Raw genomic sequence first — 16,572 nt, 5'->3', positions numbered from 1 at the left:
TTTAGCATTAGGTTTATCTCCTAATGCTGTCCCTCCCTCCTCCTCCCACCCCACAACAGGCCCCGGAGTGTGATGTTCCTCTTCCCGTGTCCATGAGTTCTCCTTGTTCAATTCCCACCTATGCGTGAGAACATGCGGTGTTTGGTTTTTTGTCCTTGCGATACTTTACTGAGAATGATGTTTTCCAGTTTCATCCATGTCCCTACAAAGGACATGAACTCATCATTTTTTATGGCTGCATAGTATTCCATGGTGTATATGTGCCACATTTTCTTAATCCAGTCTATCGTTGTTGGACATTTGGGTTGGTTCCAATTCTTTGCTATTGTGAATAGTGCCGCAATAAACATACGTGTGTATATGTCTTTATAGCAGCATGATTTATAGTCCTTTGGGTATATACCCAGTAATGGGATGGCTGGGTCAAATGGTATTTCTAGTTCTAGATCCCTGAGGAATCGCCACACTGACTTCCACAATGGTTGAACTAGTTTACAGTCCCACCAACAGTGTAAAAGTGTTCCTATTTCTCCACATCCTCTCCAGCACCTGTTGTTTCCTGATTTTTTAATGATGGCCATTGTAACTGGTGTGAGATGGTATCTCACTGTGGTTTTGATTTGCATTTCTCTGATGGCCAGTGATGATGAGCATTTCTTCATGTGTTTTTTGGCTGCATGAATGTCTTCTTTTGAGAAGTGTCTGTTCATTTCCTTTGCCCACTTTTTGATGGGGTTGTTTGTTTTTTTCTTGTAAATTTGTTTGAGTTCATTGTAGATTCTGGATATTAGCCCTTTGTCAGATGAGTAGGTTGCAAAAATTTTCTCCCATTCTGTAGGTTGCCTGTTCACTCCGATGGTAGTTTCTTTTGCTGTGCAGAAGCTCTTTAGTTTAATTAGATCCCATTTGTCAATTTTGGCTTTTGTTGCCATTGCTTTTGGTGTTTTAGACATGAAGTCCTTGCCCACGCCTATGTCCTGAATGGTATTGCCTAGGTTTTCTTGTAGGATTTTAATGGTTTTAGGTCTAACATTTAAGTCTTTAATCCATCTTGAATTAATTTTTGTATAAGGTGTAAGGGAGGGATCCAGTTTCAGCTTTCTACATATGGCTAGCCAGTTTTCCCAGCACCATTTATTAAATAGGGAATCCTTTCCCCATTTCTTATTTTTGTCAGGTTTGTCAAAGATCAGATAGTTGTAGATATGTGGCATCATTTCTGAGGGCTCTGTTCTGTTCCATTGATCTATGTCTCTGTTGTGGTACCAGTACCATGCTGTTTTGGTTACTGTAGCCTTGTAGTATAGTTTGAAGTCAAGTAGCGTGATGCCTCCAGCTTTGTTCTTTTGGCTTACGATTGACTTGGCGATGTGGGCTCTTTTTTGGTTCCATATGAACTTTAAAGTAGTTTTTTCCAATTCTGTGAAGAAGGTCGTTGGTAGCTTGATGGGGATGGCATTGAATCTATAAATTACCTTGGGCAGTATGGCCATGTTCACGATATTGATTCTTCCAACCCATGAGCATGGAATGTTCTTCCATTTGTTTGTATCCTCTTTGATTTCATTGAGCAGTGGTTTGTAGTTCTCCTTGAAGAGGTCCTTCACATCCCTTGTAAGTTGGATTCCTAGGTATTTTATTCTCTTTGAAGCAATTGTGAATGGGAGTTCACTCATGATTTGGCTGTTTGTCTGTGATTGGTGTACAAGAATGCTTGTGATTTTTGTACATTGATTTTGTATCCTGAGACTTTGCTGAAGTTGCTAATCAGCTTAAGGAGATTTTGGGCTGAGACAATGGGGTTTTCTAGATATACAATCATGTCATCTGCAAACAGGGACGATTTGACTTCCTCTTTTCCTAATTGAATACCCTTTATTTCCTTCTCCTGCCTGATTGCTCTGGCCAGAACTTCCAGCACTATGTTGAATAGGAGTGGTGAGAGAGGGCATCCCTGTCTTGTGCCAGTTTTCAGAGGGAATGCTTCCAGTTTTTGCCCATTCAGTACGATATTGGCTGTGGGTTTGTCATAGACAGCTCTTAATATTTTGAGATACGTCCCATCAATACCTAATTTGTTGAGAGTTTTTAGCATGAAGGGTTGTTGAATTTTGTCAAAGGCCTTTTCTGCATCTATTGAGATAATCATGTGGTTTTTGTCTTTGGTTCTGTTTATATGCTGGATTACATTTATTGATTTGCGTATGTTGAACCAGCCTTGCATCCCAGGGATGAAGCCCACTTGATTATGGTGGATAAGCTTTTTGATGTGCTGCTGGATTTGGTTTGCCAGTATTTTATTGAGGATTTTTGCATCAATGTTCATCAAGGATATTGGTCTGAAATTCTCTTTTTTGGTTATGTCTCTGCCAGGCTTTGGTATCAGGACGATGCTGGCTTCATAAAATGTGTTAGGGAGGATTCCTTCTTTTTCTATCGATTGGAATAGTTTCAGAAGGAATGGTACCAGTTCCTCCTTGTACCTCTGGTAGAATTCGGCTGTGAATCCATCAGGTCCTGGACTCTTTTTGGTTGGTAAGCTATTGATTATTGCCACAATTTCAGAACCTGTTATTGGTCTATTCAGAGATTCAGCTTCTTCCTGGTTTAGTCTTGGGAGGGTGTATTTGTCGAGGAATTTATCCATTTCTTCTAGATTTTCTAGTTTATTTGCATAGAGGTGTTTGTAGTATTCTCTGATGGTAGATTGTATTTCTGTGGGATCGGTGGTGATATCCCCTTTTTCATTTTTTATTGCATCTATTTGATTTTTCTCTCTTTTCTTCTTTATTAGTCTTGCTAGCGGTCTATCAATTTTGTTGATCTTTTCGAAAAACCAGCTCCTGGATTCATTAATTTTTTGAAGGGTTTTTTGTGTCTATTTCCTTCAGTTCTGCTCTGATTTTAGTTATTTCTAGCCTTCTGCTAGCTTTTGAATGTGTTTGCTCTTGCTTTTCTAGTTCTTTTAATTGTGATGTTAGGGTGTCAATTTTGGATCTTTCCTGCTTTCTCTTGTGGGCATTTAGTGCTATAAATTTCCCTCTACACACTGCTTTGAATGTGTCCCAGAGATTCTGGTATGTTGTGTCTTTGTTCTCGTTGGTTTGAAAGAACATCTTTATTTCTGCCTTCATTTCATTATGTACCCAATAGTCATTCAGGAGCAGGTTGTTCAGTTTCCATGTAGTTGAGCGGTTTTGAGTGAGTTTCTTAATCCTGAGTTCTAGTTTGGTTGCACTGTGGTCTGAGAGACAGTTTGTTATAAATTCTGTTCTTTTACATTTGCTGAGGAAAGCTTTACTTCCAACTATGTGGTCAATTTTGGAATAGGTGTGGTGTGGTGCTGAAAAAAATGTATATTCTGTTGATTTGGGGTGGAGAGTTCTGTAGATGTCTATTAGGTCCACTTTGTGCAGAGCTGAGTTCAATTCCTGGATATCCTTGTTAACTTTCTGTCTCATTGATCTGTCTAATATTGACAGTGGGGTGTTAAAATCTCCCATTATTATTGTGTGGGAGTTTAAGTCCCTTTGTAGGTCGCTCAGGACTTGCTTTATGAATCTGGGTGCTCCTGATGTTTAAGTCTTTATAAAGTACATTTATTACCAGGGATTCATGCAGTAAGATGTTTATGAGAATGAAAATTCCAGAAGAAGCCAAAAGAGCTAGGTTCTGAGACAAAGGAAGTAAAAGTAGCAACGAAAGCCATGTTGCAGGCTCCAAGAGGCTACTTCTGGGTACACTACAGATTATACAGGCATTGGAAATATGAATAGCCCTACATAGAAATCGCACAGGACACAGAAGATAGTGAGATTAGTGGCATCGTAGAGCTTCTCTGAAGCTATAAAAGAATCTTACTACCATCTGTGGGGACTCATATTGCCTTCTATTTAGTATCCAATGTTTCTCTGGACTTCCATAAGTGTTAACACCACTGACTATGGGCCCTCAGTGGAATAAAGGATAACTAGGGACCACAACCACAAGAAGAGAAGAGGTCCGATCCTTACCATTCCCAGGCCAGACTAAGGGAAAGAATCAGCTTGGATGTAGGTGTGACCCTGTTCGCATTTCAACAAAATTCATGAATGTGTCTCACTATTTTCTATAAAATTCTTCTTTATTATTATTTTCATTGGTGGTACCAAAGGGGTGCCTTGAGAGAACACTCCCACCCCAAACTACCGCAGATAAATGTACAATTTAAGTAGCAACCATATGCTTTGACATGCAACCTCAGCTTCAAGGTCTTTCCTCCTCTAAGGAGTTTCCATTCCTAAGCAGCATCTATGTAAATATGGAGGGGCCAACACTGTTTATTTTTACAATTCCCTATATTAGTCTGTTCTCATGCTTCTATGAAAACATACCCGAGACTGGGTAATTTATAAAGGAAAGTGGTTTAGTTGATTCACGGTTCTGCAGGGCTTGGGAGGCCTCAGGAAACTTACAGTCATGTTGGAAGGGGAAGTAAACATGTCCTTCTTCACATGGTGGGCCAAAACCACGCAGCAAGGAGAAGTGCAAAGCAAAAGGAGGAAAAGCCCCTTATAAAACCATCAGAACTTGTGAGAACTCACAAGAACAGCAGCATTGGGCTAACCGCCTCCATGGTTCAATTAGCTCCCACTAGGTTTCTCCCATGACACGTAGGGATTATGGGAACTACAATTCAAGATTCTCATCTTTTTGGGTGGGGACACAGCCAAACCATATCAATCCCAAATATGTTGCCCCAAAAGATAACTCCTAAAAAGTCCTGCATATTTGTTTGTGATGTGGCAGGGCAGATGGAGAAGTTGGAAAATGGCTTTTTGCTCATCGTTACTCAGAGGAATGAAGAACCCAGTTTAAGAGATCTTCAGAGCTTTCCAGAAATAAAAGAAAGATGGTCAAAATCTTGTATAGCAGAATAAGCACATGCTTTGCTACGTACGAGAATGTAGGAGCGAAAACTCCCAGCTCTATAACTTCTGAGAGATTGAGCAATCTTGGACAACTCAATTAGAACTTCAGCTCTTTCTTGGATAGGTGAATGAAAGGAGTGAAATAAAGAAGGTACCTGAGGTTATTCTGAAAACTGCAAAGCATTTTACCTGTGTCAATTACAAGTAATGGTAATAGAAATATGGAGTCAACCTTATTTTTAAGAAGACAAATCTTTTTAACTTTTCTGTCTCTTTTTTATGACCCTATCTATCTAATCTTAACCTAACAGAAACACTCTTTTTTGTAGTAGCTTAATCAAGTCTCTGTTATTTCAACCAAAAGAGTCTGACTCAAACTGATTTCATTTTCTTGTCACTTCACAAACTGAATGCCTCTACATAAAACTCAGACAAGGTAATAAGTAATCACAAATATGTATTATACCCACATTCTATAAAAATTGCATAAGCCTGGATGGTGGAAAAACCTTTCTAGAAACACCAAACATCCATTTTCCCCAAGAAATTTCTAAAACTTCCTTAGGAGCTTTTAAAGAATTCTTTGTAACAACTGCTTCTATAGAATAGAAGAGAAAGAATAGATCAGGTTGGTTTTAAAACAGCTACACTGTTGGCTCAAAGACGGACAATAGCCCTATCACCAATTTTTTAAAAACACATTTTTTAAAGGAAAAAAAAAATCAAACTTGGAAGGCCTGAACTTTTAATGGAAGATGCATACAAATCAGTAGTTCTGCTACATGGAAAAGTTCTGCCTATTTAAGAAAAAATATTAACTGTAGATTTCCTTAGAATTAAGTTATGAATATCCATATGCAATTCCAAGATCTAAGGATACTTTCTACAGTATTTCCTTCAATCTCTACAGAAGTGTGCAGTGTTATAAAACTATCTTAGAAGTCCCCTCTCTTGGGCTATATCTTTGTTACAGGGAAGAAGATAGGAAAATTAATAACATATTGGTATCCTAGTATGTTTCAAATGCGTGTGTGTAATTGCCAGGATCAGCCCATTTCTGGACTTTGGCATATGTGGTCAAAAATGCAGGAATACAAGCCAGGCATAAGGTACAACATATGAGGACAGGTGGGAAGAAAGATAAAAAAGGAAAGGAAGCAGCAGGGAGCCCGTAGGGGGGAAATCAAAAGACTGAGAAAGAGGGATGTCTGAGCACATATCATTGAATAAATGACAACAAGAATTCTGTCCATAACAGTGCCTGATATCCTAGTGAACAATAGTTCTAGGATGACAAACTAAAATCTTGAAATCGATTTGACTTTGAACAATATTATATAATTATATCGGAACATACAATGACTGTGTTGGACTTAGAATTTTTAAAAAATAAAGAAAAATCTCAGAAAACGTCTTATGATATGATTACATGATAATAGAGACTTTTTCTAATAGCAGCTGAGTAGCATAGCGATTATGGTGATATCCACAAACCCATCCCCAGCATACTGAGGACTGTGACTGCACGTGAACTTTGAGTATTTATAAGTAAGTACAAAGAACTAAGGATATTGTCCATAGCATTTCCTTCACTCTACAGAATTAAGGAGTATCAAGAAACTATCTTAGAATTCTGCTTGTGGGCTGGCCAGTGTAATGTCTGCTGTAGAAGAGACTCACTAACAAAGACAGAAGCATCAGGGAATAAAGACCTCTCAAACGTCCTCCTTAGCACAAATGGTAAACCAAGAGGTGCCAGGCTCACTCACTCATTCACTCTTCAGAAGGACTAACCTTCCCACAGGGTTCCCTGCACCCCCAGTGAACTCTGCCCCCGGCTCCCAACTGCCCTATGATTCTTCTGAGTTTGAGGAAGGGGAGGCACATAAGTCCATGACTGTTAATCCCAGGAATTCAACCTTCCTCTTGTACTGTCAGTCATCCTATTTCTTTGGGGGACAGAAAGTCTTCTGTTGCCTGGCTGGCATACCAGTGGACAGGAAAGAAATCAGGAACGCCTTTACTTAATAGGTAGCTTCGCAAACCTTTTTCCATATGTAGCACAGGATTTGAGTTGCAGTAGCTTGTTTTCCAAAGACAGTTTTCTTTCTAGTAGTGTTCTCTTTTCCTAGGAGAAAATAAGATACAAATTTTGCTAAACTGCATGTGTATGTTTGGCAAGGCCTTCCTCTTGTCATACTATAACTATGGCTTGAGCTAAAGAGTTAATTTCACATGTGCTGTTACTCCTCATCTTCAAGGAAACCTGGCCAAGTATTCTCCTGTGTGCTTTACACATAGTTCAACTATAGGCCAAAATTGTCTTCACTCTCTCACCTGCCTGGAGGACTTCTTCTGCTCCTCCTCCAGGGCGTTGCCCATAGCCTGTTCAGCTCAACCTCTTCCACTCACTTCTGCCCATCCTACCACATGTAAACAGCCTGCTCATCCCTCGCTAGACCCTGGCTCTCCCACCCTTACACCTGCTTCGCCTACATTAGACCGAGTTGTTGGTAACCAAGGACACTAGATACTTCTACATACTACGTGGCATCTGTCAGAAAGTAGTAAAGCAATAAACATATTTTTGATGAAGGATCAATGCCACAAAGGATACAACTGCTTTCCAATTAGGATACAGGAGAAACTGAGATTGCAATTTTATGATGCTGGGAAAGAATATCTTTTAAAAAGATGCCTTAATTTGATTATTAAGCCAAAGCCTTTCCATCCAAAAGGAAAACAGAGAAGACCATGAAAAATGAAGCTGAGATGACTGTGTTCATTTTATATTTGATGGCACTCGGCTGAAAAAAAGGAATTTGGTGCTTTGGCCTGATGGTTTAGGTTGCCAAGTTGCAAAGAATCAGGGGAGATTGAAAAGAGGCAGGAATTGGTATTGGCAGCATGGATGGAATTGACTGGAAGAGGCATGCTGAAACTATAATGCTGTTTAAAATTACTTCCTGCTGCAGCATCTGCGTGAATAGTACACAGCAAGGCAGTGCTGTATAGCAGAAACATCACAAAGACTGTACGTAGGGACTTAACTGGTTTCTAAATTTTGGCCAAGGTTTTAAACTCTCTGGGCCTTACCAGTGTTAAGGAAAATTAACCCCAACTTGGAAATAAAAACAATATACAGCATATAGTTTTAATGTCATATTGGGTCATCATTTAATCATCTGACCCAAGATTTATTTAATTCTCTCAGAGAATTTCCCTGTATTCGCTTTTATTGTTTATCATTTGATTAGAGGCCTGAGTCTGTGAAGCTGCATGTAAATTTGTAGATTTCTGTCTGGTAGAAGACATAATCCCAAAGGTCATGGTTTAATTGTCTTAAAGAATATTAACTGTTTTTTTTTAAGTTTAATCTAGTACTCCTATGCTATTTTCACTTTTTCTCCAAAATGCCTATAAGTGGCTAGTTTCTGAAAATATTTTATTTAAACCAGCTTTCTCATCTTACTGTTTCCCTCATTAATTAATGAGTTAGTTACAACATTTGACTTGTATTCATTCTACATTCATTTGACTTATATTTGTATCTTCTGAGCATTCCTAAAACAGGGATAATATTACCTATATTGAAATGTTGGGATGATAGAGATAATATATGTAAAAGGCATACAGGCTTCCTGGCACATATTTGGACCTCAATATATAAAAATTTGAAGGCACTAATTACTCAAATCTTATGTGTTCTATTATTTTTCTCTCTCTCTCTCTCTTTCTTTCTTTCTTTCTTTCTTTCTTTCTTTCTTTCTTTCTTTCTTTCTTTCTTTCTTTCTTACTTATACAGAGTTTTGCTCTTGTTGCCCAGGCTGGAGTGCAATGCTACAATCCTGGCTCACTGCAACATCCACCTCCCAGGTTCAAGCGATTCTCCTGCCTCAGCCTCCTGAATAGCTGGGATCATAGGCATGTACCACCATGCCCGGCTAATTTTGTATTTTTAGTAGAGATGGGGTTTCTCCATGTTGGTCAGGCTGGTCTCGAACTCCTGACCTCAGGTGATCCACCTGCCTTGGCCTCCCAAAGTGCTAAGATTACAGGCATGAGCCACTGTGCCCGGCCCACAGATAAATCTTACAAGCATATGATGAGGCTTGGATTGTCAAAAAAACACACCACAGATAATGTATTTTGAATTTGTAGGGTGAGGGAAAATAGTGCCTAACAAATGTTAAATAGACTTACTCTTGGTTAATGGATTTTCATAAACAGGGGTCAAGGGGACCAGACAAATGGACAAGTAAATGCTCTCCCTTGGCCAGGCTCTGCCATCTAGCTTGGGTTCTTTTTGCCTCCTCCTTGACAACATAGAAAATCTCACCATACCAGATAGCACTTCTCAGGCAATGTCTTCAGGAAAGGGAGAGGGAGTTCAGAGCACCACACAGTGGGCAACCCACTATCCCCAGAGCCATACCTCCAGACAGCTCCAGGTTTCCCTCACCAAGCTGATCGGACAGGGCACCAATTTCAATCATTGCCAAATGCTAACATCTAAATGTTTTGGAACCAAGTCTATCATTTTTGTCTAGCATTAGACAAGACGGGGGCATAATGGAAAGGGTTGTGATCTAGAAAGTGGAGGATTGTGGAATAATTTCTGGTTCATGCTGTCCTCATTTATAAAATGATGATGAGGAACTAGGTGGTCTCAAAAGTGCCTTTGAGCTCTAAAATTGCAATGGAGCTAAATCAATGACACTAGAAAACAAATATGATGTAACAGAGTTGCACTGCTAGCAAACGGAACATATGCCATATTAAAATGCTCTTATTGGGCATTTTTGCTAGCTTATCACTGTGCTTATGGAATTCATTCTCACTGCATTCCTGATTAAAGTGGGACAGATGGTGAAGGTTTTAAGTAATATGTTCATTACCAGACCTCATACCACTAATGGCTATTTACTGGAGTGGTGGATTGTTCAAGTGAGCAGCAAGTAAATTTTTCTCCAGGGGGCACCCACGACCAGGGCAGTATTTATCAACCTTTGTGAGGATGTTCGTTTTTAAGTTTTACTTTCTTTTTGAACTTGTGTCTTTTTCCTATTAATACAAAAGGCCCAGTACACCCTCCTCTTATTCTGGCTGGCACTCCCCACCTGAGACACTCTTCCTCACAGCCTGTCTTCTCAGTCTCTCTTTAAACCAAGAAGTTGTCAAATTTTGTTCCTTATAATTTATTTGCTTGTTTCACAAATATAAAATATTTTTAAACCAATTTGGTTTTTTTTTTTTTTTTTTTTTTTTTTGAGACAGAGTCCTGCTCTATAACCCAGGCTGAAGTGCAGTGGCGTCATCTCGGCTCACTGCAACCTCCACCTCCCAGGTTCAAGTGATTCTCATGCCTCAGCCTCCAGAGTAGCTGGGACTACAAGCACGTGCTACCATGCACAGCTAATTTTTGTATTTTTTTTTTTTTAGGAGAGACAGGGTTTCACCATGTTGGCCAGGCTGGTCTCGAACTCCTGGCCTCAAGCGATCCTCCCACCTCAGCCTCCCAAAATGCTGGAATTACAGGCATGAGCCACCACTCCTGGCCTAAATCATTTTTTATTTTAAATAAAACTCCTGCACATTTCTCCTCCACATCATCCACACTTACCTCCACCCTCCAGAGATTCCAGTAGGCTGCCCTCCAGAAAGTCACTGAACTATTCTGGAAGGTTGCTGCATGGCCTTACTAAGCCATGTGCATCCTGTCTACTTCCTTTGTCCAAGATCTCCTGGAGACAGCCCACTGTTATGAGTTATTATCAGGGCAGGAGCTAGGCCATCACTTCCCAAGAATGTCCTGCCAGGATCTGAGTCACTGAACCTTATTCTGGGACATGCTCCTCTGCCTTTGACTGGGCTTTCAGCCTCCCTAAAGGACTCATAGAGGAATTAAGAAAGGGAGATCTGGGAAGTTCCTTGAGCCTCACACAATCCAGATATACTACATTGTCATCTCCACAGAAAGAGACTGTCTGGTTCATTCACAAATATATAGTCAGCCCCTAGTTCTATGCTACGCATGGTGGTGTTCAAATATTTGTTTAGTAAACAGTCAAGTAAATATACCCCAGAACTCTGAGATGAACTAACATCTAGTATACATTTCCTGGGATCACTAGGAAATAGAAATTATCTTCTACTGTTCTTTTTTTTTTTTTTTTTTGAGATGGAGTCTCTCTATGTCACCAGGCTGGAGTGCAGTGGTGCGATCTCGGTTCACCGCAACCTCCGCCTCCTGGGTTCAAGCAATTCTCCTGCCTCAGCCTCCTGAGTAGCTGGGACTACAGGTGTGTGCCACCATGCCCAGCTAATTTTTGTATTTTTAGTAGAGACGGGGTTTCACCATGTTGGCCAGGATGGTCTCGATCTCTTGACCTCATGTTCCACCTGCCCTGGCCTCCCAAAGTGCTGGGATTACAGGTGTGAGCCACCATGCCCAGCCTGTTCTTTTGTTAATTTGGGGGCAGTGACAGTTGCCACTAAACCTGACCCAATATTACTGGGTTTGAGATGGCGTGAGCTCTAGACTAAATTTAAATTTTAAGCTGGTTAATCAAGTTGTTTGGTTAAGCAATTTATTCTTTTCCCAGAATTGTCTTTCTTTCCTTAATGCAAACATTCTTTGTGCTATCTTAGTTTTGTTAAGCTATTTATTATAGGCTCAAGTATTCTACCACTACCAAGTACACAACCAAATATTATAGTTTTTCCAAAACAGCGTAATTATAAATTGTCATGCCTGGATAAACTAATTGCTTAAGGAGATTCTAACCCAGTGATTCTGCTAAAGTATAACACTCAGTGACCTTCCACATAATACACATGCAGCTGAATATTATTATCTTAGAGCCACTTGATAATGGGCATATTTAATTTTTGTGATTTCCTCATAGGACCTTCACCAAGACTACAAATTCAACCAAATCACAATGTCATAAAACTTAAAATTCTTGGGAAACATTTTTAAACAAATCAAGGTTCCTTTGGTAAGAAACCTGAACATTGAAATGTGATGTTTTTGAAATGACATTTATAAAATGGCATAAACCCAAGTAGACTCATAAAGCAAATTAAAGCTAAAAAGAACAGAGGCAAATACAATAAATATAAAAAATGTATTGGGCAATATTTACTAGTATCCAAAGCCTATATTTTTCTCTATCCCCAATTCAGTTTCAGAGATGCCAGTTTTCTCTTTGTTTTGCTATTAAAAAATATTCCTTGATTTTTCCAAATTCTAAATTCTATGGCATACATAAATTTGGCATACATACACAAATTTATGTGTTCACCTTTTGTGTATATTTGGAGTGCCAGCTACTTAAATGAACATGGCGTAAAACATTTTTAAATTTTTCTTCTATTATTACTCTTCTCTAAATATGCCTTCTTAAAGTTCCAATTTCTATAGAATGGATTTCCTTAATGTGAACTGTATCTCTCCTAGTGCAGCCGTAGGTTTTTACAAACACAAAGTAGACTTGGGTGGCCAAAAATGGATACTGCACTGACTCTAATACATAAAAATGCTGTGATTACAGGGACCTGCTATATTATTACTCCTAATAGATGGACTTTGTGATCTTTTCCATTATTTGCATTCACAGCCTCACCTGGTTCCCCTTTCTAAGTCACATATTTCCTAGAAAGAGAAAGTGACAAATGATGATATGACTACAGTATTTGCAGAAAGGCAAATCAATCACTACAGTATAGATCATATGAAATGTTTATGGGAAAAATTAATAATAAATACTTCCTAAGGGCAAGAATTGTAAAGAATACTTTCACATAATATTATCTTATTTAATTTAATATCCTATTTATTTTAGTATTATTTTATTTCATTCTCATCCTAACACTGTCAGTAAGAAAATCCTCTAATTCTCCAGGGGCGTACCTTTTCCATTCTCTGTACAAGGTTCTCCAATTCTGTAATTTGACTGTGTTTTTCTTCAAGTTTTTCAGCAACTTGATTCAGATTTTCAACATGTTGTTTCAATTTCTGTTCTTTTTCAAGCTTGTTAACCTATGGTCAGAGAAACAGTTGTGTTGTGAAAACTCTGTTTTTCTTAAACCTATACACATATTACCTCTTTCTATAATTTTCTAATTAGCCAAAAAAATTCAGAATTCATACTTGTTTAGAATTACTCTTTTGATTTCAGTGTTTACTTCAAAATAACCCTGATAGACTACAACAACATTAAATAGAGAATTTATAATGTATAAATATTCTTCCTAGAATGTTTCCATTTGTTACCATAAAGCATACTTCCTGAACTGGTATAAGAGAGAAAGATGCTAATTTAACAAAAGCAACATTTTTGACGTTTTCTCAGCAATTATTTTCCAGAACAAAAAAAAAAACCTTTCATGTTCAATTAAAACACGTTTTATTTTTAATTAGAAAGTGTCATGAAAGCAGAATAACTCTCCTCAGTGTGTCACAGTGCTACTTCATAGCCATAGAGCAGGAGTTGTGCTAAACTATCATAGGAGAGAAGACTCCATCTAGCAGGCAGTAAGCCACAGTGGGACTGTGTCAACTAACTTTTTACTCTTCTGCGTGTGTGTTTAACAAAGCTTGACATTTCACAGGGAAAAATAAGTGTCTGGCTTCGCTTGTAAATACCAAGTGGGCCTTCCAGTCAGGTCACTCCAGGCTGGCGCCGAGCCCACATTACAGGGATGCATGCTTCCCGTCCCCACAAGCCCACAAGCGCTCCCATAGCATAGAGCCCTCATTTGCTTCCCGCTTATGTTCTTCATCTGCACCCTGCATGCATGTGAGTTTGCAACCATCACTACCACAGCCTGATGCATGAAAGGGTGTCACCTAGGCAGTGAATTTCCTGCTGTACTCCCCTGGGGACCTTCTTAGAGCCTGAGCTGACAGACACCTGGGTGCCCCAAACTATGATGAATGAACTTTCCTATTAGCTGTTTGATAGTTTTAATTTTGGCAAACACACACACACAGGCATACACACATTTTTTTGACTCCTCCAGGTCTACAATATATTTTTCAGACAGATTTTATTGGTCCTAGTAGATATACTTCAGATTTAAAAACAAATGAACAAAAAAAGAATATGTTTGAGTGTCTGTACATGATTTTTATTTTTAAAATTTATACATATTTACATATTAAAATATAAAAAATATAACGTTATATATTTTTAAATATATAACGTTATATATTTTTAAATATATAACGTTATATATTTTTTAAAATGTATAACTTTATATATTTTTTAAAATGTATAACTATATTATTTATATAGATAAATATATTTATTTATATAGATATATATTTACTTATATTAGATATATAATTATTTACATAGATAATATATATAATTATATAGATAAATATATATCTATATATTTTTAAAAATATATAGATATATATTTTTAAATAATATATAAAAATATAAATAATATAAAAAATATAACAATATATTTTTAAAATGTATGACTATATTATTTATATAAATATATTTGTTTATATAGATATTATATATATACTTATATTAGATATATAATTATTTATATAGATAATATATATAATTATTTATATAGATAAATATGTATCTATATATTTTTAAAAATATATAGTTATATATTTTTAAATAATATATAAAAATATAAATAATATAAAAAATATATAACTTAATATATTTTAAAAAATATATAGATACATATTTTGTTTTCTATTTTATTAAATCCGAAGTATGTATCCTAAGACCAAAACAATTTTGAAAGCATGTGTCTAGCCCAACTCTTTCATTCTAGAGACAAGGACACCCAAATCCAGAGAGGAAGAATGGCTCAGTCTGGGTCATCTAACGAGTCAACAGCAGAGCCCGAAGAGAAGTTACCAGCCCAGCTCCACAGACCCAGTCCAGATTTCCAGGCAGGGTGGCACTGCCTCCCTCCCACCTGTGCTCATGGGGGCTCTGGGCAAGAACTGCAACACAGCAGCTCAGCAACTCATCTGGGGTGTCGGGCTAAGCAGGGGTGAGGGAAATTGGCAAAAAAGACAAGCACACCGCTCCTTTCCCAAGTCTTTTGCCAAGTCACTTGGCCATTGCTTGTTTCATTTCTAACTCTTCTAGAAAGATGAACTTCAACAGCTCAGGGTGGGGGCTAGTTCTCCAACAGACAAGCTGTGTGTTTGGTACCTGGAGTAATTGTTTACTGTCCTCATGCTTCTTTCTCACTTCTTCAGATTGTGTTTGGTAGTTTTCAAATAATCTCTGGGCCACGTTTCTCAGAGCTGCTGCTCCTGCTTCTCTGGAGGCTTCCAGCTAGAAAAAAGGTCACTATGCATGTTCTGACATTTACAACAAAAAGTGTTAAAGGCAGAACAGTTCGATGGGCAATTACGAACACCAAGGGTATAACTATACCATTTACAGTCTCATAGACAATGGATAGGAGAGAAGACACTGTTACTTGGTAAGAGGAAAATGTAAAATGAGAAACTCCCTATTTAGAGGGGCTGTTGAACAGGCAGATTTGCCATAGTCAAACCACACCAGAGCTCTGTGCACAGTAACGGCCTGCAGTGATAGTCCTCACTGTTCAGATAACTGCACAGTGCTCTGTCAGCTTATACACTTATTTGCAGGCCTTTTATCATTAATGTCCATAACAGTATTAAAAAGCATATCTTCCTGAAATAGAAGTGGGACAAGGTTAAAGTATTGAGGACAATAATGCTAAAATGTTATGAATCTTTCCAGGATTTAACCTAAAGAAACAATCAAGGATGACTACAAAGATTTCCCTACCAAGATATTCATTGCAGGACTGCATATAAAATAAACCCCTAAAGAGGAAAATCAAAAGCATTCAGCAATAGACAAATGTAAAAAATATTATGACATTTGACTATGAAGGTTATAATTAATATTTATTAAATATGAACACACTTTTAAAAATGTATTGTGAATTGTGGTAAGAACACTTAACATGAGATCTACTAAGTACATAGTACAGTATTGTTAACTACAGGCATAATGTTATGCAGTAGATTTCTAGAACTTATTCATCTTGCATGACTGAAATTGTACAACTGTTGAACTTTTGTAAGATATCTTCAATACCAAAAGAAGCCTCAAAAATACAACAGATATGATTTGTGAAATATAAAAATGCTTCTCTATGTAAGGGAGCACACAGATGGACCTATGGATGTGTATGGACATCTCTCTGCTTTTACAGAGCCACAGATGCTAACCACCCATTCTATTAGCTCAAAGTCTCAAAACACAAAATTTGAAACTTCTAACAGTCATACCTTGATTTTCAATACTTCATTCTCTTTGTTCATTTCTAAGAGCTGTAGGTCTTTTCCTTTTATCTTTTTCATAAGCAAATCCAAACTGCAACAAGAAGGATCCATTTCAGAATCAGAGCCCTGTTGAAGGTTTCCACAGTGCTGAAACAGACAAATGAAAATCATAGACCTGGCTATCTTTTCCTCTGCAAACTTTGAAAACAATAATGATCATTTAGTATTACATATATCAAAGAAGCTTCAGGTCAGCATAAATAAACATCTTTTGAATCTCAAATATCGATGGGAAATTCTAGATGAAGCAGCTGAATTCTATATTTGCTGGAATTTAAACAGATT

General features: G+C 37.8%; 1 protein-coding gene across 5 annotated transcripts in view; it reads right to left on the bottom strand.

Annotated features, from left to right (window-relative positions):
* Positions 1 to 16,572, bottom strand: part of CCDC68 (coiled-coil domain containing 68) — a 63,899-nt gene that overhangs the window by 24,961 nt on the left and 22,366 nt on the right. For all 5 annotated transcript variants that reach the window (XM_055298559.2, XM_063642397.1, XM_063642400.1 and 2 more), the window contains exons 5-8: positions 16,234 to 16,374; positions 15,113 to 15,238; positions 12,826 to 12,954; positions 6,956 to 7,038 (exon numbers count right to left, since the gene is read on the bottom strand). In XM_055298559.2, coding sequence (XP_055154534.2) covers positions 6,956 to 7,038; positions 12,826 to 12,954; positions 15,113 to 15,238; positions 16,234 to 16,374 — 479 coding nt within the window. The remainder of the gene's footprint in view (positions 1 to 6,955; positions 7,039 to 12,825; positions 12,955 to 15,112; positions 15,239 to 16,233; positions 16,375 to 16,572) is intronic.

This window comes from Symphalangus syndactylus, chromosome 1 (assembly GCF_028878055.3).
Source record: "Symphalangus syndactylus isolate Jambi chromosome 1, NHGRI_mSymSyn1-v2.1_pri, whole genome shotgun sequence".
Taxonomy (NCBI): domain Eukaryota; kingdom Metazoa; phylum Chordata; class Mammalia; order Primates; family Hylobatidae; genus Symphalangus; species Symphalangus syndactylus.
The sequence above is the reverse complement of the archived record's forward strand: the minus strand, read 5'-3'. Positions and strand labels throughout refer to the sequence as shown.